We start from the raw sequence: 23,010 nt of genomic DNA on the forward strand, positions 1-23,010 counted from the left end.
CTAGGGAGGGGAATAAGCTGATTGGCAAAGGGGTAGATGGGAGGACTTTGCCTGTGTACCTACTTGAGCCATGTAAAAGTATAACCAAATTGAAAAAAAAAATATTGGTAGAAGAAAATAACTGAGAGGTTGCTTGTTCAGACAAGCATGGCATTTTCTGATCTCCATCCCTGTGCTACCTTCAGCTGGGGTCACAGGTAGCTGCCAACCCTGGGCCTTAACCATCTGGTTGAAGGGGGCTACACTAACTTCAGATATCAATGTGCAGTGAAAACACTCCTTGGCTCAAATACCCAGGGAGAAGTGTCTGCTTCACTGTCATGACTTTGTCCTCAAGCATAAGGATGCTGTAAAGGACTTCTACTACCCAAGAAGGCAAGAGAAACCTGGTCTGTTTCCACAAAAATTACCACCAAACCAAAATGGTAAATGTTAAAAGCTTAAGTGTTAATGATCTACTGGACATGTAGGTGCATTGATTGTCAAGGATGTGTACACAACACCTAGAAACATGGCTGTACATTACCACTGGGTCACACTTCAAGGCTTTGTAGGTGCCTTGTATTTTTATTACTTTCCACTCCCTTCCCTGGCAAACACAATTTGTCTTTCTCTTTATCACAGAGACATCAGAAGTTAGGAGAACTTCCCTCTTTTATCAGAAAAGAAAACAGAAACATGAAAAAGAACCTTATTTGGAATGGAAATACCCCAACTGCCTCGTCAGCAATGAGTGGGATACTATTTATTACTAAGCATCTAAATTTATCATCCTTGAAGAATGCTGAGAAAGGAAGAAATGTCTTCCTGGGTGGTTAAAGGATGTGTGGGTTCTGAGAGCAGCCGAGAAAGCCATCTGATGCCCAAGAGGCGGCAGTCATGTGCTATGGCATTTGCGCTAGGTTGTGGGCCCAGGTAACCAATGTCTCTTAGCAGGAAGGACCTTGATTTCCTCCCAAACAGTAAAAACGACTATTCAGGTCTTCACGATCTAATGACTAGGATGTAATCATTAAAGGTCATCATCAGAAATGTCAACACAGCAATCAATGTCCATTTGTTCCTCTGTTCAGAAACCCAACCTAATCTAACTCACAGGGGCAAACTGAGCCTACGAACATTCTATATTTACATCAGTGTGTGTTGCATGCCCTACAGGACTTGTAGGTGAATACAGCCCATGAAGATCAGGTACAGAAAAGATTTTCATTAAATGGCTATTCTTTTCTATTATTAAGCCATTATTGTAATCTTCCTTAAAGATTATCATCTCATCTCTAAACCTAGATGAGCAATTCTGCAAGATTTCCCCGAGGGTAATGTTAAACTGAAATGATTTCATTGATGACCTATGGTGTGGGAGATGCTGGTGGTGAGGAGAGGAGCAGGTGCACATAGGAGTTCTAGTCTCTCATAAGGCCACTTTGTTCTACCAACAGAGGACACTTAAGAGTTCTCATCTCTTCCCAATAGACCCTATTTGAGGTCTAAACAAAGGAATATGGCCAGTTGCTTCTGATGGGAGCTAACCACCCATTTCCCCTCACCCCATGACCACGTGTCAGAGCTACGCACACTCTTCGCTCTCCACTGCGGCGTAGTTGCCAACTTCTTTGAAGCTGATGTTCCCCAGGTGGAGTATTCCGGCCACTATCTGCAACACCAGTGTCTGCTCTTCCGCAAAGATCCCGATCACATTCATCGCATGCTAGGAGAGCAAAGAGAAAAGTTCCACATAAGCTGACCATTGGCTTTACAGGTGGGGAATAAAGAGAATAGAGCATAGGTGGAACTGTATAGTTGTATGTGGCTTAGCCTGCGATAGCAGTGGAAAGTCCCCATACAGTGTGATCCCTGTAAGCGACTCCCACGTGTCCTTATCCGAGTCATGTTGGAAGGGCAGTTCTTTCTTTAAACATAGTGTGCCATCCTCCAGGAATAAAAATAGGAGGACCCAGGAGGAAAGACACTCATAGAACTGGTGGTTGCCAAGGTTGCCAAGTCTGTCCTTGTTCTTGCTAGGCTCTCGTTGCACTTTCTCCTTCTAAGGGGCATTGCTGTCCCCTTTGCAGCTACTGGAAGTGGACTCAAGAGATCTTTCCTTTCATTGGGAGGGATGAGAAGAGGCTGTACTTTGCAAACAGATCTTGATTAAAAATTTCCAGGAAATGAAATGAAATAAAAGCATCATCTCGAAGTCTAGTGTCTGCAGTAAGCATTTAGCCGAGTGGTTAAGAAGCCACAACAGAGTGCCTGGGCTCAGTTCCTGGCTCCAGATCCTGACCCAAGCTTCCTGCCAGTGCAGACGCTGGGAGGCAGTGGTGATGGCTAAAGCAGCTGGGGTTTCTGTTACCCATGTGGGAGACCTGTGCTGTGTCGCTGGCTCCTAGATCTGGACCCAGCCCAGTTCAGCTGTTATGGGCATTTGGGTAGTAAACCAGTGGATGGGAACTGTCTTTCAACTACGAATTAAAAAAAAAATTTTAAGTATACTTTCTGAATTCCATTAAATTGAATAGAAACAGTTGAAATGTCTGAACCTGAGGCAGCCCTGTCCAAAGAGAAAACTGCACTTTTCTTCCCAGCTCCGTTGAGGCCATGTGGCCTCTTGATGCTACCTATTGTTGGCATCCAGGAAACAGTAGCATCTGAACCTCCCATCTCTTCCAAACACTCACATGAACTCCTCTCAAAGAAAATCTCCACTTCTGATTCACTCCTGGCTCCTTCCCCAAATGCCTGCAATAACCAGAGCTGGGCCAGGCCGAAGCTGGAGGCCATGAGCTGAGTCCTAAGACTGAGGGAAGGCCTGGTTTACAGTTGACCCAAAGGCAAGGGGTGATGCAGCCTTTTGAGGCTGAATGTCTGACCAGCCTACCCCTAGAAAGTTCTACATGGACTCATTTATGCCGTTACACAACATTTATGTTGTGTACACAACCCCTAAGCACTACATGCAGTTTCACAACTTACACAGTGACTTACATGCAATAGGACTAGCAGAAAAGCATTGTTTCACGATCTGTCACCCTAGTGTAGAGAGGACGCAGAAAAACCCTCACCAACAGATCAGAGTAGTGAGCATTTGGCACAATGGTTATGATGCCACTTGGGATGCCCACATTGCACAGTGGAGTGCCTGGGTTCAGATCCCAGCTCCACTTTCCACTCCAGCTTCCTGCTGAAGCACATCTGGGGAGAAAGCAGGTAATGGCTCAAGCACTTGCATGTCTCTCTCCAACATGGGAGACTTGGATTGAGTTTTTGGCCTTCAGCTGTGATCTGCCCCAACCCTGGCTGTTGCAGGTATTTGAGGAGCAAATCAGAAGGTGGGAGATCGATTAATCTCTTTCTCTGTCCTCTGCCTTCCAAATAAATTAAAACAACCAAATTGGAAAATAAATGAAGAGGGTAAGAAAAAAGATTAAAGATATCCCCAAATTTCTAAAACTCATTAATTTTTTATAATTTTCATGTTTTTGATTTGAAAGGCAGAGATACACACAGAGATCTTCCATCTGTTGGTTCACTCCCCAAATGCCTGCAACAATTAGGGCTGGGCCAAGATGAAGCCAGTAATCTGGAACTCCCATCTGGGTCTCCGACATGGGTATTAGAGATTCAAGTGCTTGAGCCATCAATTGCTGCCTCCAGGGTACCTACATCAGTAGGAAGCTGGAATGGGAAGCAGAGTTGAGACTCAAACCCAGGCACTCTAATACGGAGCGGCACGTTAACTGCTGTGCCAGACACCTGCCCCAGGCTGTTCTCTGCTGGTTGACCTTCACTGCATGTGGCCACAGGCGGTGCCCAGCCTGGAGCAGACCCCGCCTGGCCCTGCACCAGCACTCACCAGAGTCTCCTGGAACTCCCGCCTGTCATCGATGTCATCAACCTTGTAGGACCCGGATAAGCTCAGGTAGTAGTAATAGTCCATGCTGGTGATGCCCAGGCTGTGCTTCTGTTCCGCTGAGGCACCCTCGATGAGCTGGAGCAAAAAGAACACAAGATGTGCCATGATGGGGACCGCAAAGCACCCAAAGTCACCTCACCGTTCCTGCCCCCACCACTGACGAGCCCATATGACAAGGATTTTCTACCCTTGCTTTCCAAACTCAGGGGTGATCCTCGTCTCCAACATACGTACTATTTGTAGCAACCTCAAGTCATTTCTACCCATTCTGATAACTCACTTGGAGGAAACCTGCAGAGCTGAGGGTTTTCCCCTACCCAGTGAAGCAACTGGACTCCCACACCTGGGAGGCCTTGGAAGACAAGAAACCAAAACAGAGGATTATTACTTAGTCCCTGCTTGGCTGGCTTTGTAAAGTGGAGCTGGCTCCCCGTGCTCATCACCCTCATCACCGCAAGGGTCACATTAGGAAACAGCTACAGGCCCCACCCTCTGGAATTCTGAAACTTCCTGCCCAAGGGACTGTCCCCGAAGTCTTTGTTCTAGTTCCGATGTCAGGGGAGGACCCTCTCTTAAAGGGTTCCAACGAGGATGTGCTGCTGGGAAATGTTTAACAATCAACTCCCGGAGAGAAAAAAATCGATTGGTGGAATTTAACAGTGGTCTGTAAATACTCCGTCATGGATTTCCAACTCTCAAAGACAGGTCACAGAAGAAGAGGTGGAAGAGATGGGCCCAGCCCACACGACCCAACTGCAGCAAATCAGGGCGCTACCCCAGTGCATTGAGAAAACAGAGGGAGCTCTTGTCCACGCTTCTCCCCCTTGCAAATAACATGGCCTCATCTCGATCAGTGACCTGGGACGTCCCAAGCAACCTTCTCAGTCTCCTCCAAATCGTAGGTCTTTTGGTATTTACCCTAGCATTTCTCCCCCCTCCCCCCTTTTCTTCCCCAAGAACATTCCTCCATCCTTCCAGCCTTTTCTCCACTCTGATCACGTTGTGTCCCTCTCCTTGGCACCTTCAAATCCCCTCTAGTGCTCTTCCACCTACAAACATGCTGCTCTTCGCTTTCTCTTAGATGCTTTCCATTGATGTTGAACTTCTTTGAGCTACAGATTCTAAGTTCCTGCTAGGTTGGCGCCCCCTGAATTCTGGCTTCTCTCTCACAGCTCTGAAGAAACCTCTCTCACGGTGCTTCCCAGTGGCTAAACCCACCTGCCCATGCTTGTTCCCCGGGGTCCATCCCTTCCCTCTCTGTGCTCTGAGCACTTGATCCTGGTTCTCACCCCCTAGGGCTTCCCCTGACACCCTGAGATCCTGGGTTTCTGCCTTCATCTCTGCCTGCCTCCCTGTGGGCGACACTGGCTTCTTGCTGCTCCCCATGTCCTGTGTGGGCAGAGTTTTCCACTCCACATTCACTGCTACAGGAATCTCACCTATTCCACAGCTCTAACCACTACTTTTAGGGCAGAATCTTGAATCCCTGAGTTTATGGGTTCCCAGCCTCTCCTGACGTGGGGGGACAAGGGACTCCCAGAGGTGGGCAGGCTCGCCATTTACTGAAAGGGGTCCTGGCTTCCAGTAGGCATCTCTATTAGTACTCAATAAATAATGGCCTGTGTGTGCAATACATGGAATCATTCATCTGTGCACGTGGCTTTTATTAGTGCAATTAAAAGCACAACTGAATTCACAGAGGCTTTGGTCCCTGATGTACTTTTTCAACCAACAGATACCATCTAGGAGAATGATGTACCATCACTGAAGATGTCACTGGAACTGAAAAGACTGAATGTGAGCTGTGCCAGAGCTCAGTTTCCTTCGAATCTAGTGATCTTCAAGCTAAAACCAAAATGTAAAAACAGTGACCAGGCCTTTCTTCCAAGGCAGTCTACTGTGGATTCCTAATACAGAAAAAATTAACAAGTAAATTAAAACAATTTGGTGATGGCATCATTCTGTTTTTCATAAGTTCAAAAACATTTTAAAAAATTGGTTGAATCAGACGATTGCTGATTTGAAAGCACCTGGCTCACTGCTTTAGCTCCAGGTCCCCCATGGCTACTGAGAGTCTTGGTGGAAACATTTTGACTGAGTATTAAAGATCCCAAGTCTAGGGGCAAGCATTTGGCCTAATGGGTAACACCTCTGCATCTTACATTGGATTGCCTGAGTTCGAATCTTGGCTCCTGCTCCTGACTCCAGCTTCCAGCTAATGCAAACCCTGGGAGGCAGCAGGTGATGGCTTAGATCATTGGATCCCTGCCATCCCCTGGGAGACCTGGTTTGTGTTCCCAGCTCATGACTGGAATGGCCCAGCTTGGCCAAACCAGCTTAGTTGTGGAGATTTGGGGAATGAAATAGTAGATAGGAGCTCTTTGACTCTCAGATTATAAATAAATAGCTAGGGGGCCAGTGCTGTGGCGTAGCAGGTAAAGCCGCTGCCTGCAGTACTGGCATCCCTTCTGAGTGCCATTCAAGTACCAACTGCTCCACTTCCTATCCAGCTCTCTGCAATGGCCTGGGAAAGCAGTAGAGGATGGCCCAAGTCTTTGGGACCCTGCACCTGCATGGGAGACCCAGAGGAAGCTCTCAGCTCCTGGCTTCGGATCAGTGCAGCTCCAGCCATTGTGGCCATCTGGGGAGTGAACCAGTGGATTAAAGACCTCTCTCTCTCTGCCTCTGCCTCTAACTCTGCTTTTCAAATAAAATAAATAAATTTTTAAAAAATAAACAGATGGATGGATTAATAGAAAAATAAATAAATATTCCAAATCAATTTCAAATCCTTCCCCAGAGCAGTTTACTGTTTGGAGACATCTTATCCCTGCAAACCAGCTGGAGCCTGGCTGGCTGATCAGTTTTCGGTTTTCTTCCCGCAAGGGTTGGGCTCTGGTCACCTGCCTCCCCCTGCCTAGACTCCCTCCTCTCTGTGTCACAGGCCCTGACTGTGCTGCATGTCTCTTTACCATCCGGGCCAAATTGCCCCATGTGAATTCCCTCTTGGCAAGAAATCAAACACTCCTACTTTTGTTTTGAAACCAAGTCAACACTTTCTTGATTATTTAACTTTCGGGGAATTTTGCCTTATTACTTCAATTAGAACTTACTCGCCTCAAGGGTAGGGACAGTCTCACAATTTCTGTGCACAGCGGTTTGCACATATGTAGCAATAAATCCATAGCAATAAAGCAATAAATAAATGAATAAATAGATAAAACCAGACTGTCTAAACCTGAAGGCTGGAAGAAAATTGTTTTTCCGAATGTAGAGAAGGAATACAAAGTGGGAAAGAAAAATATAAAGGAAAACCTGGTAAAATATGTGAAAACTCCGCTCTCCAGGATTCCTCATCACCACCCTAGATTTTTCCAGAAGGAAGTTGGAGATTTTTCCACCATCTGGTTCTCCACCTGGACTGAACTGGATTTCAAAGTATTTTCCCTGCAAAAAAAAGTTAGGGATTTCCTTCAATGGTTGGTGAACAAAAACACGATGATCCAAACAGGCTTTGAATACAGTGTATAATTCAAGGAAATTTGTTAATGAAAGACACACTGGGCACTGCTCCTGGTTCTTGTCTAGACTTCCTCACCTTTTCCTATCACACAATAACTTGGGCTTTTGTCCAATCACATAATCCTGTACTGAGAGAGAAAATCTACGTTCTAGCTAAATAAGGATATGTTATATTCCTTTCCCATCTTCACCTAGTAGGTGCTGGTCTACCCAATCAGAATGTGTAAAGAAAGGGGCAGTAAAGTCCAATGGTGCCCTTCATCTCAAAAGAGGAAGCCTCTTTTGGAGGAAATCACTCACTGTGTGAATCCTACATCGTATGATTTTAATACATCCACCCCTGCTTTCAAGAAAAAATAGTACGCCTGTACATACATATATTTACATATGAAATGAATATGGAAAAATGTTAAAAATTGATAAATCTATGTGTGCTCATTGAGCTCTTTGTAACTTTCTAATACTTCCTTACATATAAGCTTCTTTCTAGTTAGTTACTTGTAGGTCAGGAGATTTTTGTGATTAATGTGGTTAATATTCCCTTTTGATGACTGCTAGTTTGGAGCAAAAGAAAATAAAATTCTAGAATTTAGTTGGGGAAATAGCCAGAATAAGTCAAGATATATTTTCTTCTTATGAGAACTTGGTTTTTCTGCAGACCTCAGAAACACAAGCACGCTCAGAGTACATTTCAACAAAGGAAACAAGTTAGGGAATGGTGTGGTCCAAAGCCAAACTGGAGAGCACACCAGCCTGGCTGTGTTCACATCGAATATTAACAAGTGTCTGCTGACTGACTCCGCCCATCTTGCGGAGGAACTGAGCTGGCCTCGGGTCTAGGACTGGGACCGGGGACTCACTCAGAGCAAGGGCAGTCCTGTGCCTGCCCTGCAGGTCACAAGGACACGTGAGTGCATGCTGTGTCAGATGGGCCACAACAGAAGGCCATCCTCCAATGGCCTATATCGTAAATGAGGAGTCGTCCTCCTCCCTGCTCCGAAAACAAAAGTGAACACCCAGAAGCACAGAGAGTCACCAATTCCTGTGCTCTCGAATGACAGTGGTTCCTGGGGAATCCTGAACAAGAGCCCATACAACTGTGTCCTCCCAACATTGTCTGTCCTTTATTGTCTTTTCCTCTTGCCGTGTTCTGGAGGACACAGTTCAGTGCCTGACTCCTGGCTCCCCATCAGCTGAGGGAAAATGAAAACCACAGGACACCAAACCCGGCAAGGGCAGGTGCTGCAGATTCTTGATTCTGGACAGTCTTCAAAAAATGCTTTGGTGCTCCCTACATCAAGTAAACCAAAATTTCTACAGACTAGCAGAGTTTTGGAAAATGTGTGATTTTAGGGGCTGGCGCTGTAGCATAGCAGGTTAAAGCCCTGGCCTGTGGTGCCAGCATCCTATATGGGTATTGGCTCAAGTCTCGGCTGCTCTACTTCTGATCCAGCTCTCTGTTGGTGGCCTGAGAAAGCAGTAGAAGATGGCCCAGGTCCTTGGGCCCCTGTACCCATGTGGAAAATCCAGAAGAAGCTCCTGGCTTTGGATAGGCCCTGCTCCAGTCGTTGTAGCCATTTGGGGAGAGAACCTCTTTAACTCTGCCTTTCAAAAAATAAAATAAATATATTTTTTTAAAAAAATGTGATTTTATATGTAGTCAAGGTTGAGGACCACAGCACTAATGCAATAACCTGCTTATATACATTCCAAATCATACAAAAGTTGAAATTCTTAAAAGAAAAGTCAAAACATTTAGGATGGCTCTATAGCAACCCACAGGGATAAAGACAGGACATTTTACAGGGGACGAGGGTGTTCCTTGTTGATAATTAAATAGAAAAAAGCTGCAACTCTTTGTAAAGTTTTGTTTTTTAAGCTAGGGCCGGAGCAGATAAGCATTCAATCTGTTATGTTTGATATTATGTTATTTCATAATACATTTTTTCTAACTTAAATTTTTATGCTTCATAATACATAGCCACTTCCTAAAGTGAGATTATCCAGCATCTTACCCTGATACCACTTGCATAGTCTCTTACCAAACAGCCACATAACTATATTTCGAATGCTGATTTACCTACATCTTAATTAGGTTTTACGTAATTGACACATTTTAAAACAAAAACAGACCATATTATAAACATTGCTCAATAATCAGGTTTAAAATCAGGTTTAAAAAAACTGAACAATTTATTATGGATTTTAAGGATATTTAAAAAATAAGTAAATGAGAAGAACTTTTAAAAGTCTATGAAAATGGAATTAAAATATAAGTTTATTTTGTTGCAAAAAATTTTGAAATCCACATACAGATTTTTTACAATATGCACCTTTCCTTGAACGTTTTGAAGACCCCAAGTATAACAGGGGACAGATACTTCATCCTGAAAGTACTAGGTAATGATAGTGAGCATTTTAAATTTTGAAAAATGTTGTCAAATTTCTCTCCTGGGGAATGTGTCAGTCTTTAGCCAATAGAGTCTTTTCTGTGTTATTACCAATCTTAAAGTCTGCTCACCTGAGAGATAGCAAACGGTACACGGTTTGAAGTGTACGTTCTCATTACAGGTGACACAGGCAATGACTGTGACTCTACATGTGTACACACACGTGTGTGTGTGTGTGTGTCTGAACTGCCCATCCACATACACTCTCCCGTCTTCCATTAGAGCTGTATGAAGTTTGGTAATCAGAACAGCCATCAATACTCAGTTTTTGTTATTTATAAAAACCAAGTAACATTTCCTCCAGGGATAAAGAACAATTTGTATAAAAAAAGTTAAGGGAAATATTAATTTAATTATTTACTACTTTCTAAGGGAGGGAAGAGAACAGGTGATAGGTGACTCAAGGGTTAAGTCTGGTCAAATCCATGTCATATGTCAGATGTAGACCACTAACTGGGGTAAAAAGATCAACTGGAAAATCTGCTTCCATTTTTTCCTATTTCATTACCTAGCAAGTTCTTCAAGATAACTCCACTCAGGCACTAAGCCAAAGAATATGAGAGATGAACAAATGAGTAAACAGTCTGAATAATCCCGGGGATCAAGGAAAGTGAGGCTAAGTTGGACACATAGAATCCATCAGGAACCCTAACAATTACCACTTGAGAACACAGCAGTAACTCTCTTAGACACAGAAACTGCCTCCTGGGGTGAATTTTTGGCCTAGTGTTTAAGGCACCAGTTGGGACACACACATCCTGTATCAGAGTGCCTGGGCTCAATACCCAACTTAGGCTACGGACTCCAGCTTCCTGCCCATGTAGATCCAGTGAGGCAACAGTAATGACTCAAGGAGTTGGGTCCCTGTCACCCACGTGGGAGACCTGGAGTTTCTGGCTCTTAGCTTTGGCTCCAGCCAGAGGTCACAGCAGGCATTTGAAGAGTGAAACAGTAGATGAGAATTCTTTTTTTTATATATATATTTATTTTATTTATTTATTTGAAAGAGTTACAGGGAGAAGTAGAGACAGAGAGGTCTTCCATCCACAGGTTCACTTCCCAAATGGCCAGAGCTGAGCCAATCTGAAGCCAGGAGCCAGGAGCTTCCTCCAGGTCTCCCACATGGGTACAGGGGCCCAAGGACTTGGGCCGTCCTCTGCTGCTTTCCCAGGTGCATTAGAAGGGAGCGGGATGAAGTGGAGCAGTTGGGACCCAAACTGGCACCCATATGGGATGTAGACACTGCAGGTTGGGGCCTTAACCCACTGGGCCACAGAGCCGGCCCCTCTATGTATTTCCATCGATATGCCTCTAAATAAATTTTTTAAAAAAGACTTATTTATTTATTTATTTATGCATTTATTTGAAAGAGTGACAGAGAGAGAGAGAGAGCGAGCTTTTATCTACTGGCTCACTCCCTAAATGCCCACAATAACCAGGGTTGAGCCAGGCTAAAACCAAAAACTCCACCATGGTCTTCCACATGGGTGGCATGGACCCAAGTACTGGAATATCATCCATTACCTTCCAGGCCCATTAGCAGGAACCTGGATTGGAGTGGAGCAGCTTGGGACTTGAATCAACACTCGAATTGATGCCTAGAAGGCAGGTGTCTCAAGTGGTGGCTTAACCTGCTGTTCTATAACATTTGCTCCCTAAGATAAATTAAAATTAAAAAGCAGCAGGAGGGGGAAAGGGGCATGCTGTGGTGCACTGGGTTAAGCCACCATCTGCAGCGCCAGCATCCCTTAAAAGCACTGGTTTGAGTCCTGGGTGCACCAATTCCTATCCAGCTCCCTGCTAATGTGTCTGGGAAAGCAGTGGAAGATGGCCCAAGTACGTGGGCCCCTGCACCTCCCATGTGGGAGACCTGGATGAAGATCCTGGCTTCAGCTTGGCCCAGCCCTGGCTGTTGTGGCCACTTGGGGAGTGAACCAGTGGATGAAAGATATCTCCCTCTCTCTGTAAAACTGTCTTTCAAATAAAAAAAAAAATCTTAAAAAGGAAACTTCTTTCCAAGGTAATGGATGAAAAAGAAATTGTTATTCTCTGAAATTCCACTTATTTATTTTAAAGTGGCCCAGTGTCAGCCTCACAGATTGCTTTTACATGCTTTAGTATCAGACATAATCTGTGGGTGAAATAAGATACCAAGTCTATATAAATCAGGCTACTGGGTAAGCACTTAATTTCTTTTTAAATGTGGCTTTTTTTTTGGTCATGGAAAATATATGCCTTCCAGCATTCCAATTCAACCCCCTACCCCACCCAGGAGACACCCAGATGGAAAAGTCAGAGTGGTCACTCACGACAGTGCATATGGTTGATATTTTCATTGCCAAGGAACCCACGAAGCCAGGTTCAGTCACTTCTGGGTATCCTGGTATTATATAAGTATACACAGAACAAATGCACGAGGCTAGAGGGGTGGGTAGGACGTCAGGTCACGCTAATGGACAGGGAGCAGGAAGGTTCCGTCCAAGGGGCCCCGGGCAGTGCAAGCGTCCTCTTTCTTCAGCGTCCACAGCTCTAACAAGCCCAGTCCGTGCGAGTGGCCAGTCATCCCTGCGATCCCATCTAACTATGCTCATAGCTTTAGGGGAAAAATCTCTTACACCTTTAACGACTGTCACTTTTCTTAGTAACACAGCTCCAGTGGAGGAAGGTTTGCAAAACGATCTTGTCTGCATCCCTAAGGCTCAGAAATAACTCCAGTAAAAGGGCAAATCGAAGCCACAGCAACTTGCCGTAGAAAATGAAGACAAGACTAAAAGGGCGGCCTCCTGATATGTGGCAAGCTTGCATTTCCTTTGGGGTGTGACCTTGAGGGAGAGTATCACCCTGTTGGATGGGGCAACGCGCTTGGAAATGGGCAACTCACAAATCGGCTGGAGTTGTTGTTGCGCACTGTCTTGGCGTTCCCGAAGGCCTCCAGCAGCGGGTTGGACTGCAGGATGATGTCCTTCACGTGCTGTCACGACAAACAGAGCCGAGGTTAGGCCGCTGCAAACAGCAGCACGTAACACGCACCCAGATGTTCCCTAAGGTCTTGGCTTCTGAACACAGCGAGGTGGGAGACCCCAAATCCACATGTACTCTGGGGGTTCCTTGAGGATTTATTCTTTCACCGAGACAGACTCGTGTCTGTTTGTATCAGGTCTTGCCACCCAATTGGCCTTGTGCAAGATCCCCAGGGGCCAGAGAGCCGCAAGTAAATCAGGATCTATTAGCATTCCTGGATTGGCTTTCTACATTGGATGGTACACTTCACCCATTAGCGACAAACAAAAGTGCACATCCTTGCTGTTCTGACCGAAGCTTTCACTGTCACTACCCTTCCCCAACTGCCCCACCTGCCTGTGTCAGCCCTCCTTTCACCTGCTCCAATCAACAGGAGTTATCTCAAGGAAAATGAATCAGTTTCTCTTCCCTAAACAGGGTTATGGAAACATAACTTTGTGCTTCTCAAGCTTTTAATGTGTATAAACTATCTGGGAGTGGGGCTGGCACTGTGGCATAGTGGGCTACGCCTCTGCCTATGGAGCTGGTATCCCATATGGGTGCCAGTTCGAGTCCCAGCTGCTCCACTTCTGATCCAGCTCCCTGCTAATGGCCTGGGAAAGCAGTGGAGGATGGCCCATGTGCTTGGGCCCTTGCACCCACATGGGAGACCTGGAAGAAGATCCTGGCTTTGGATCAGCTCATTTGGGAAATAAACCAGTGGATGGAAGACCTTTCTCTCTCTCTCCTTCTCTGCTACTCCATTTCTCAAATAAATAAAGTCTTAGTTTTTTTTGTAAAAAAAAAAATCTGGGGAACTAGTTACAATGTAGATGCAAAATCAGTAGCTCTAACATGAGGCCCAAGAAGTTGCATCTCCAACCAGCTCCAGCATGGACCATCACTTTGAGCAGCAAGGGTCAACAACACATTGTGAGGAACACTCCTGGCCTACTGCTAGAGGAGGAGAATTTGATTTTTAAACACACCAGTTCTCTGCCAGGCTGAAAAGTGTGCAAAATACACCAGGACAGGAGACAGCTCAGCAGATAGGATTTGATGCCGGAGAGGTCTTTCAACAAGTGAGTCATTCCTTGTACTTCTAATTATTCACATGCTATGGTTCAACATGTTCCAGAAATAACAAGTCTTCTGGCTTGCGCTCTTTAGCTACTGACTAATTCCAAGCCAAGAGCTCAGCATCACTAGACTCATAGGAAAACAGGAAGAGAAAAGTCAACATTAACCGTCCACAGTCTGGCCACTAGGTCATAGGCGATAGCAAACAGGACCAGATTAAGGCACTAACTACTAACTGACCATAGAGGAGTGAAGTATTCCTTTGGCTCCCCCCTGAACATCCAGAAGGGGAACTGCTGTAAGAAATGAGAACTGGCATTCCATCCCAACTGGGAAATGGTCATTATTAATGGCACCGAGGGAAATTTCGGGGTGGTCCCTCCAGGGAATCAGTTTCAAAGCCTAGAAACCTATTGCCAAGCTGCCCGCTGTCCTTGAAAAACTCAAGAATTTAAATAAACTTTACTTTTCTTTGTAAAATTAATTCTGAGTTTGTGGATCTTCATGAATCCTTTCTATTTCTTGTCTGCTGCTGGCCTGACGTGCCTGTACCACTTAGGACCACTCAGCTTCTCTTAGAGAAAAAAGGAGAGGCCTGGGGCTGGTTCTATGGCATAGTGGTAAAGCCACCGCCTGCATCCCTTAAAGGCGCTGGTCCATGTTCAGGCTTTTCTACTTCCAATCTAGCTCTCTGCTATGGCCTGGGAAAGCAGTGGAAGAAAGCCCAAGTCCTTGGGCTCTTTCACCTGAGTGGGAGACCCGGAAGCAGCTCCTGGCTCCTGGCTTTGCATTGGCCCAGCTCTGGCCATTGTGGCCCTTTGGGGAATGAACCAGCAGATAGAAGACCTCTCATTCTCTCTGCCTCTCTGTAACTCTGTCTTTCAAATAAATAAATAAATCTTTTAAAAAAGGTGGGGGTGGGGAGGCTCTCCTTGTATCTCTTCCCTTCTCTAATCATAGAGTTTTTTTTTTTTAATGTTTTTTTTTTGTTTGTTTGTTTTTTTTGACAGGCAGAGTGGACAGTGAGAGAGAGAGAGAGAGAGAGAGACAGAGAGAAAGGTCTTCCTTTGCTGTTGGTTCACCCTCCAATGGCTGCCGCGGCCGGCGCGCTGCGGCCGGCGCACCGCACTGATCCAATGGCAGGAGCCAGGTGCTTCTCCTGGTCTCCCATGGGGTGCAGGGCCCAAGCGCTTGGGCCATCCTCCACTGCACTCCTGGGCCACAGCAGAGAGCTAGCCTGGAAGAGGGGCAACTGGGACAGAATCCGGCACCCTGACCGGGACTAGAACCCGGTGTGCTGGCACCGCAAGGCGGAGGATTAGCCTATTGAGCCGCGGCGCCCACCTCTAATCATAGAGTTTTAAACAGAGTTTTATGCCTGTATCCATCTATCGACTATCAGTGATGTCCAACAGAACACTGGGACACGCGGTGAGCATCTCAGGGAAGAGAGAAAGAACAAATAATGGTAAAAGGGCAGCCCACTTACAAAACAGCATCCTGGACTCCTGTCTCCATGTCATCTGCTAAGGAGAGGGTACAATCACAGAGGGGGAAAAAAGCAAGTGGACCAAACCACACCAACCTGGGTTCTAGGGATGGACTCCCTGTCCAATATGGAAGCCATAAGAAGTCACACGTGGCTATGAGTGACATGGCAAATCCCAAATGCGCTACACTCTAAGCACAGAAACAACCCTGAATTTCAAACACTTAATACCATAAAAGAAATATAAAATGATTCATTAAGTTTTCATTGGTTGGTAGCCGGCGCCGCGGCTCACTAAGCTAATCCTCTGCCTTGCGGCGCCGGCACACCAGGTTCTAGTCCTGGTCGGGGCACCGATCCTGTCCCGGTTGCCCCTCTTCCAGGCCAGCTCTCTGCTGTGGCCCGGGAGTGCAGTGGAGGATGGCCCCAAGCCCTTGGGCCCTGCACCCCATGGGAGACCAGGAGAAGCACCTGGCTCCTGCCATTGGATCAGCGCGGTGCGCCGGTCGCAGCGCGCCGGCCGCGGCGGCCATTGGAGGGTGAACCAACGGCAAAGGAAGACCTTTCTCTCTGTCTCTCTCTCTCACTGTCCACTCTGCCTGTCAAAAAAAAAAAAAAAAAAAAAAAAAGAAAGAAAGAAAGAAAGAAAAGTTTTCATTGGTTGGTTGTTAAAATAATATTTTAGATTATTTAACAGGATTTATATGAAAGAGGGAAGAAGAGGTGGAAGAGATGGGGGGAGGGAGGGTCACAGGGAAAGGGAGGGAGAGGGACAGAGAAGGAGAGGGGGATCTCTTCCATTTGCTAGTTCATTCCCCAGATGCCCACAACAGCCAAGGATGGGCCAGGTTGAAGCCAGGAGTCAGGAACTCCATCTGTGTCTCCAAAACGGGTGTCAGGGGCCCAAGCACTTAAGCCATCATCTGTGCCTTCCAGGTGCCTTGGCAGAGAGCTAGACTGAAAGTAGAGGTAGGACTAAAAGCCGGCACATCCAAGGCATGGTTTAATCCACTGTACCATAAGGCCCATCCCCCAAAAAATGTATTTTAAGAATTATTACTTGTTTGTTTTTCCTTTTTTAAACTGTGGCTACTAGAAAATTTATATGCATGGCCTTCATCATCTTCCTACTGGACAGAGTTATTGCACTCTACATAAGGAATTCTGGACTCTGCCTTAGTGACTCAGCCATGATGATGGAGCCCTATTTGATTAGCAGGGATGGCCACAGTGAAGAGAATTTCAATGTGCATTTTGAAAATCTACAACTGACCATGGCAATCATACTGCTTATTAGATGAACTCTACCATGGAACATGAATTCCAATGTTGAAAAAAGTCACTAGCAGCATGTACAGGATGCATGCTGTGAGCTTGGATGGCGCTATGTGGACCTTATTCCACCATCACCATCACCCATTTCACTGTAGGGAGGAGTTTGCCTATTCCCATCAATGTTCCTTCTGCTACTGCAATGAGGGAAACCAAGAACGGATCAAGTTGTGACTACCCGGTTCATCACACTGTCCTCCTAAATCTTCCTTCTCTGCCCATCTTACACATTCACTTCCCTTTCTTCTCACTGCTCATGTCTTCTTTGTTGAGTCTTCTCCCTTTCCTAGTGTTTCCCCTTTAATCTCTACTCTTTCCATCTTTCTCTCTTTTCCTTGAAAAATTTATGTTTCTTAAATTAGCAATTATCAACACAGTTCAAAACATGGAAGTTTCTATAGGATGTATAGGAAACATATACCCTTTCCCCAGACTCCCAGCTCCCCTCATTGAAGACAATCATTGTACCAGTTTTTCATGTCTCCATCCAGGGTTATGGGATACCCATTCAAACGAATGGCAGCTTACTATACATAAGCTTGGGAACATTAATTTCTTTTTTTTTTTTATTCACGTTATCATTCAGATTATTCTATATCTGCACATAAAATCTTTAAGGTTTGATGATATTCCATTAGGATGAACCATCAACTTCTTTTTCACCAGTTGTCTACTGATGAGCCCTTAATAAGTTGTTTCTACTTTTTTGTGTTACCAAAAATGTCATGTAACTTTACGGAAGCATCATTCTGCAAACATTCTAGCCCATGTACAGGACAAATTCTCTCGAGCAGAATTGGTGAGTCAAAGGGTATACATGCATAAATTTGACAGCTTTTATTTTTTGCTGAAATGTATTCCAAGAAAGTATACTACCTCATGGTCTTCCCAGCATGGATGAGACTTCCTATGTCCTTCCACTTTTATCAACAGAGTCTTCAAAACACTACCAGATCCCTGCCCATCTTACAGATAAAAACAGGTTCTCTGGAATTAGTTTTAATTTTCATTTCTCTTATTATCATGACAGTCAGCATATTTTCATGCTGGATGAGTCATTTGTATTTCCTTTTCCAGGAGCTGTCTTTCATGTCTCTGGTTTGTTTTCGTTTTGGACCATTTGCCTTTTATTGATATACAGGAGCTCATTACATATTAGGCATCAATTCAAAATATGCAGTGTCTTTGCAAATGTCAAGCTTCTTGGCTGTATGGAACCAGCATGTTTTCTGTGGAAGTAAAACACTTTCTTGGATAGCAAATGGAGCCTTTCACAGTTCCCATAGCACAAGGTCTGCAAGCCAGGCCGTTGTCACCTCACCTGGACTTTGGGGCCTCCTCCTGACACTCTGGAGACATAGCTCATGATGTATTTAGCAGCCACCGTCTTCCCAGCTCCACTTTCACCACTGAGGAGACAAAGACAAAAATGGCCTCCCATGAGGTGGGATCACAACCAGCTTCCTGTTCCCCCCTCCCTCAACAAACCAAACAGAAAGAAAACAGGCAGTAAGGAATTGAGGACCCCCCCCCCAAAAAAAAAAGGGCACAATTCTGTTGCAAAAGACAAGTCACAGCAGGTCAGCGAGTTCTTGGAATCTGTATGTGAGCAATGCTATCATGGTGGGAACAAGAGGCTTCACAAGGATCCTTGTATGCAGACAATTAAGCTTCTCTAAGGCACCAGTGACAGGGGACACAATCAAGAAAAGTATGGAATACCGGAAGGATGGAATTATGCAGACATTACAACTAACATGCAGACTGGAAACAAGAAAAAAAAAAAACATTTGAAATAACGTTAAGTGAAATCAGATTTAAATGACATATCAAACATGGTCACAAAAATATTTTTAGAAGAACATAAGAAAAAAAGACTGAACAACCACAAAAATATTAGTAAAGGTTTCTTTTTTCAGTTCATTAATTTCCAAACTTTAAGATTTTATTTATTTATTTGACAGGCAGAGTTACAGACAGTGAGAGAGAGAGACAGAGAGACAGAGAGAAAGGTCTTCCTTCTGTTGGTTCATTCCCCAAATGGGCACTACGGCCGGCACTGCATTGATCTGAAGCCAGGAGCCAGAAGCTTCTTCCTGGTCTCCCACATGGGTGCAGGGGCCCAAGCACTTGGGCCATCCTCCACTGCCCACCCGGGCCACAGCAGAGAGCTGGATTGGAAGAGGAGCAACTGGGACTAGAGCCAGCACCCATATGGGATGCCAGCACCAAGTGAGCCACGGCACCGGCCCCTATTTTCCAAACTTTTTGCAGTGCATCCTGTGGTATCCTCAAAAAGTTCATGGAAAAAAACGTACATTCTGAAAACACTATGCATGGTTTTCAAAATAAATTTATTTTTTAATTCTTTTGCCCATTTCCACAAGCTTTTTGAAAAATCTTCGTTATTATTTCTGTCATACAAATGAAAAAAGTTAGGCACTCTGAGGTTCCAAATCACGTGCCCTGATCTGATGCAAGCTTCCTTATTTTAGAAGTTCTAAAATTAAACGATGAGGGCACACTAATCACATCCTGAGTAACAAAGACTACCTTCCGTTTGGTAGCCTTGCTGTAGAAGGAAAACCTTTTGTTAATGTGTAGTCTGCTCTTCAAAAATCCCCGTTCTTCCTTCAAAATTCCCCTGAATTAATAATGACTTCAATTCAAAACATGCCCAAGTCACTTAGATTTTTCATCTTTCTGTGGGAGGCCTTTGTATTACCCGGATCAAATCAGAGAACAGGAATCATCATATAAAATGATGGTGGCGTTTGAAGAAAAATTCAGGCTGCTCCAGATTCTTAAGACAATATTTTTGTTTGCTCTCGGTATCAAGAATGTTGGGGTATGGTCAAAGATGTGGCATCTGCTAAGGTGCTATGGAAACATTTGACTGCAAAGAATGTAAAATTCATCCATTTCTAAAACATTATGAATTTCTGCTGAAGAAGACATTTCAAGGAATCCTGTGAAAACTTGGAATTTTGGCAAAGCAGCTAAAAGCATCAAAGGAAAACCCTGAAATAAACAGACACCACTTTGTTTTGTGTTTATCTGCGATTCTTGGTCTGAATGCTAGTTTTTAAAATGAATTTGAAAGGAAACAATAAAATGGTAATGTTTTTGAAAATTGAGGGCATACAACATTGAGCCTAATGAACTACTTAGCCCAAGAAATAAGGAAACATTTGCTTAAGGCCCAACCAAGCAAGGTGTTGCCCTTCCACCTCCAAAAGTAAACAAGTAAATGTTGAAATATTTGATATTTCAAAACAACTCACACACACAAAAGGAATCAAGTAGCCACAGGGCAACACTCAGCTTTGTAGAATTTCCTGGAACTGATGTATAGTATATTCAATTAGAGATTACGGGACTATAGGGGGAATCACCCTCTGTTCAGAGCTCACAACCTCTCGAGGTCCGAATCCATCCATGCAACTCACTCATTAACCTAGCACTGAGCTCCTCTGGTCACAAGAACAGGGAAACCACTCTGGAGTTTCATCAGACATAGTAGCCAATCGAGAACAAGCAAGATGGGCACACGGCATCACACTGCTTACAGAGGATGCGCCTACTCACAGGCACAAATGGTTCGGCAAATTCAACCCTGTGGTCAACACAATCAGACGATTTCTGTACTAGATCAGGGTGTGTACACATGCAGTGTCATCTGAAGCTAAGGTTCTGTCAGAACAAATCTCCATTTTCTAATCTGTAAGCAAAGTGAACATTCAGGAATATGACAAAATCCCAGAGGACAATGGAAAAACCCACTGTAATTTCACTCAGGTGTTTAAAACAATTATGAAGACTGTGCAGGCAACGTAAAGAGAGTCAGCTAAGGTTAAGTGGTGATATGATCAGAAGGCACTGCATTTATACATGTTGATAAATATCTAAGAATAATGCACGGGAAAGAATCAAACAAGGAAAAAAGAAGTACTTCTGGCTTGTTAGGAGGATTGAAATGATTTTTTTCTTTTGACGTGATTTATCTTAATGCTTACTCTTTTTTGAGAAGGGCAATTACTCATATATGTCAGCTTTGAAAAAACTTTTCTAGAGAAAGCTGGATCACACATCACAGAGATAAACACTAATCAATTTCATTAGCTTATTCCACTTCCTAAAATATTATGAGTAAAGCTATTTTCCATACATTTACATTTTCATATTTAGAATCTTTTTAAGATTTTATTTGAGAGGCAGAGTTACAGACAAAAAGAAGAAGAGACAGAGAGAAGGGTCTTCCATCCACTTGTTCACTCCTCAAATGGCTTCAATGGCTACAGCTGATCTGATCTGAAGCCAGGCGCTTCCTCCAGGTCTCCCATGCGGATGCAGGAGCCCAAGGACTTGGGCCATCTTCTTCAGCTTTCCCAAGCCATAGCAGAGAGCTGGATAGGAAGAGGAGCAGCCGGGACTTGAACCGGCACCCATATGGGATGCTAGCACAGCTGGTGGAGGCTTAGCCTGCTACACCACAGCAACAGTCCCCCCAAATTTGGAATTTTTTAGAACAAGTTATAACAGAGAGGATGACAACAAATCCATAGAACTATGAAATCAAAGTATAGTAACCCCCTCACTGTGTTGTTGGCTAACAGTGTGATAAGATGCAAAATTGTTTATCATCTGGTGGAAGCAAAATAAAATGAAAAGGGAAAGTAACTCTTTTCATATATTAAAACAAGTATGTCAAGTCCACAAATAAGACATCCATTCTCAGTGATCTTTTTCAGGATGATTAAAAGAATCAGCTCTAGGGGCCGGCGCCATGGCTCACTTGGTTAATCCTTTGCCTGTGGTGCCGGCATCCCATATGGGAGCCGGTTCTAGTCCCAGTTGCTCCTCTCCCAGTCCAGCTCTCTGCTGTGGCCTGGGAAAGCAGTGGGAAAGCAGTGGAGGATGGCCCAAGAACTTGGGTCCCTGTACCCGCATGGAAGACCAGGAAGAAGCTTCTGGCTCCTGGCTTTGGATCAGCACAGTTCCGGCCGTAGCGGCCATTTGGGAAGTGAAGCCCTTTCTCTCCGTCTCTTTCACTGTCTATAACTCCACCTGTCAAATAAATAAATAAATAAATAAATAAATAAATAAATAAATAAATCAGTTCTGGCTGAACATTGATCTGAATCTTCATTTTTTGGTTCCAGTTCATAGACACTTAAGGAGGTCTATTAAATCAGAGCCCAGTAATTCGCCCAAAGCATGGCACAGTAGTGGAATGCTATGCAACTTTTTGAAGCTTACAGTATATCCAACCATAATTATACTGGCCTGTTCAGGATGGCAAAGCTTTATTTCTTCTGCTGGTTGAAAACTCAAGATAAAAGAATGAGAAGGTATCAGGTGGATCATACAGCACATCCCAAACTGTTTACGTTGTATCTCAGAGCAATTTCAGCAGTTCACTCTGCACGTGGTTACAGACAAGGTTTTCCTAATTTAACTGCCTTCAACTGACTTCTGAAGTGGACACACAAAAAAAGTACTATGAAAACGTCCCAGCTGGCAGACTATCAGTCTTCAGAGCATTTTCATAATACCCATGTGTGGGGCCTGCTGGTGCCCAGTCTCCAAGGACAGTTTCTAGGAATAAGCATTTAAAAAAAAAAAACTCCCTAGTTCTTACATAGCTGGCTGTGAACCAGCCAAGCAATTTTAAATCAAAGTCGACAGACTTCATAAGAGATAGTGGTGTGTGTGTGTGTGTGTGTGTGTGTTTAGCCCAGAAATACAGAAATGGAAGCACAGGCTAAAATTTCAAAGAAATGGAAAAAATATTCTGTGGGGAAATGCTACTTACAATGGTATATTAATCATTGGACTCAAGGACTATAATTGTTTTTCTGAGTCTGAAGGTTATTACTTAAAAATCAAGTGTTTTCAATTTATTTCAGCTTATTCTAGCAAACGAAAAATGCTTAATTTTGGGAAGGGTACCCATAGAATAAGTTGGGTCAACCATTCTTACTCCTGGAAGACTTACAATCTACTCAAAATATCTCAGAGTGTCTCAAATTCTCCGCCCTCCCACCCCCACCTCGGTTCTGCACCACAGAGGCTGTTGCTCTGTTATGGCTGATGAAGTTAAGGTAACTGTTCGTTTTCCCTTGAAAAAGGATAAAAACTTAAAACAAAAATTGCATGTGCATTTGTTCATCCAACATGCACGGTCCAAACCCCTGTGTGTGCTAAGCTGGCAGGTAGAATGA

The 23,010-nt window shown here is 44.3% G+C and overlaps 1 protein-coding gene across 1 annotated transcript in view; it reads right to left on the reverse strand.

Moving 5' to 3' along the window:
* MYO1E (myosin IE) overlaps positions 1-23,010 on the reverse strand; it is a 226,331-nt gene that overhangs the window by 84,597 nt on the left and 118,724 nt on the right. The window contains exons 5-9 of the mRNA XM_062206033.1: positions 18,108-18,195; positions 12,767-12,856; positions 7,229-7,360; positions 3,854-3,988; positions 1,576-1,708 (exon numbers count right to left, since the gene is read on the reverse strand). Of these exons, the coding sequence (XP_062062017.1) occupies positions 1,576-1,708; positions 3,854-3,988; positions 7,229-7,360; positions 12,767-12,856; positions 18,108-18,195 (578 nt within the window). The remainder of the gene's footprint in view (positions 1-1,575; positions 1,709-3,853; positions 3,989-7,228; positions 7,361-12,766; positions 12,857-18,107; positions 18,196-23,010) is intronic.

The sequence above is a fragment of the Lepus europaeus genome, chromosome 11 (assembly GCF_033115175.1).
Source record: "Lepus europaeus isolate LE1 chromosome 11, mLepTim1.pri, whole genome shotgun sequence".
NCBI classification, from domain to species: domain Eukaryota; kingdom Metazoa; phylum Chordata; class Mammalia; order Lagomorpha; family Leporidae; genus Lepus; species Lepus europaeus.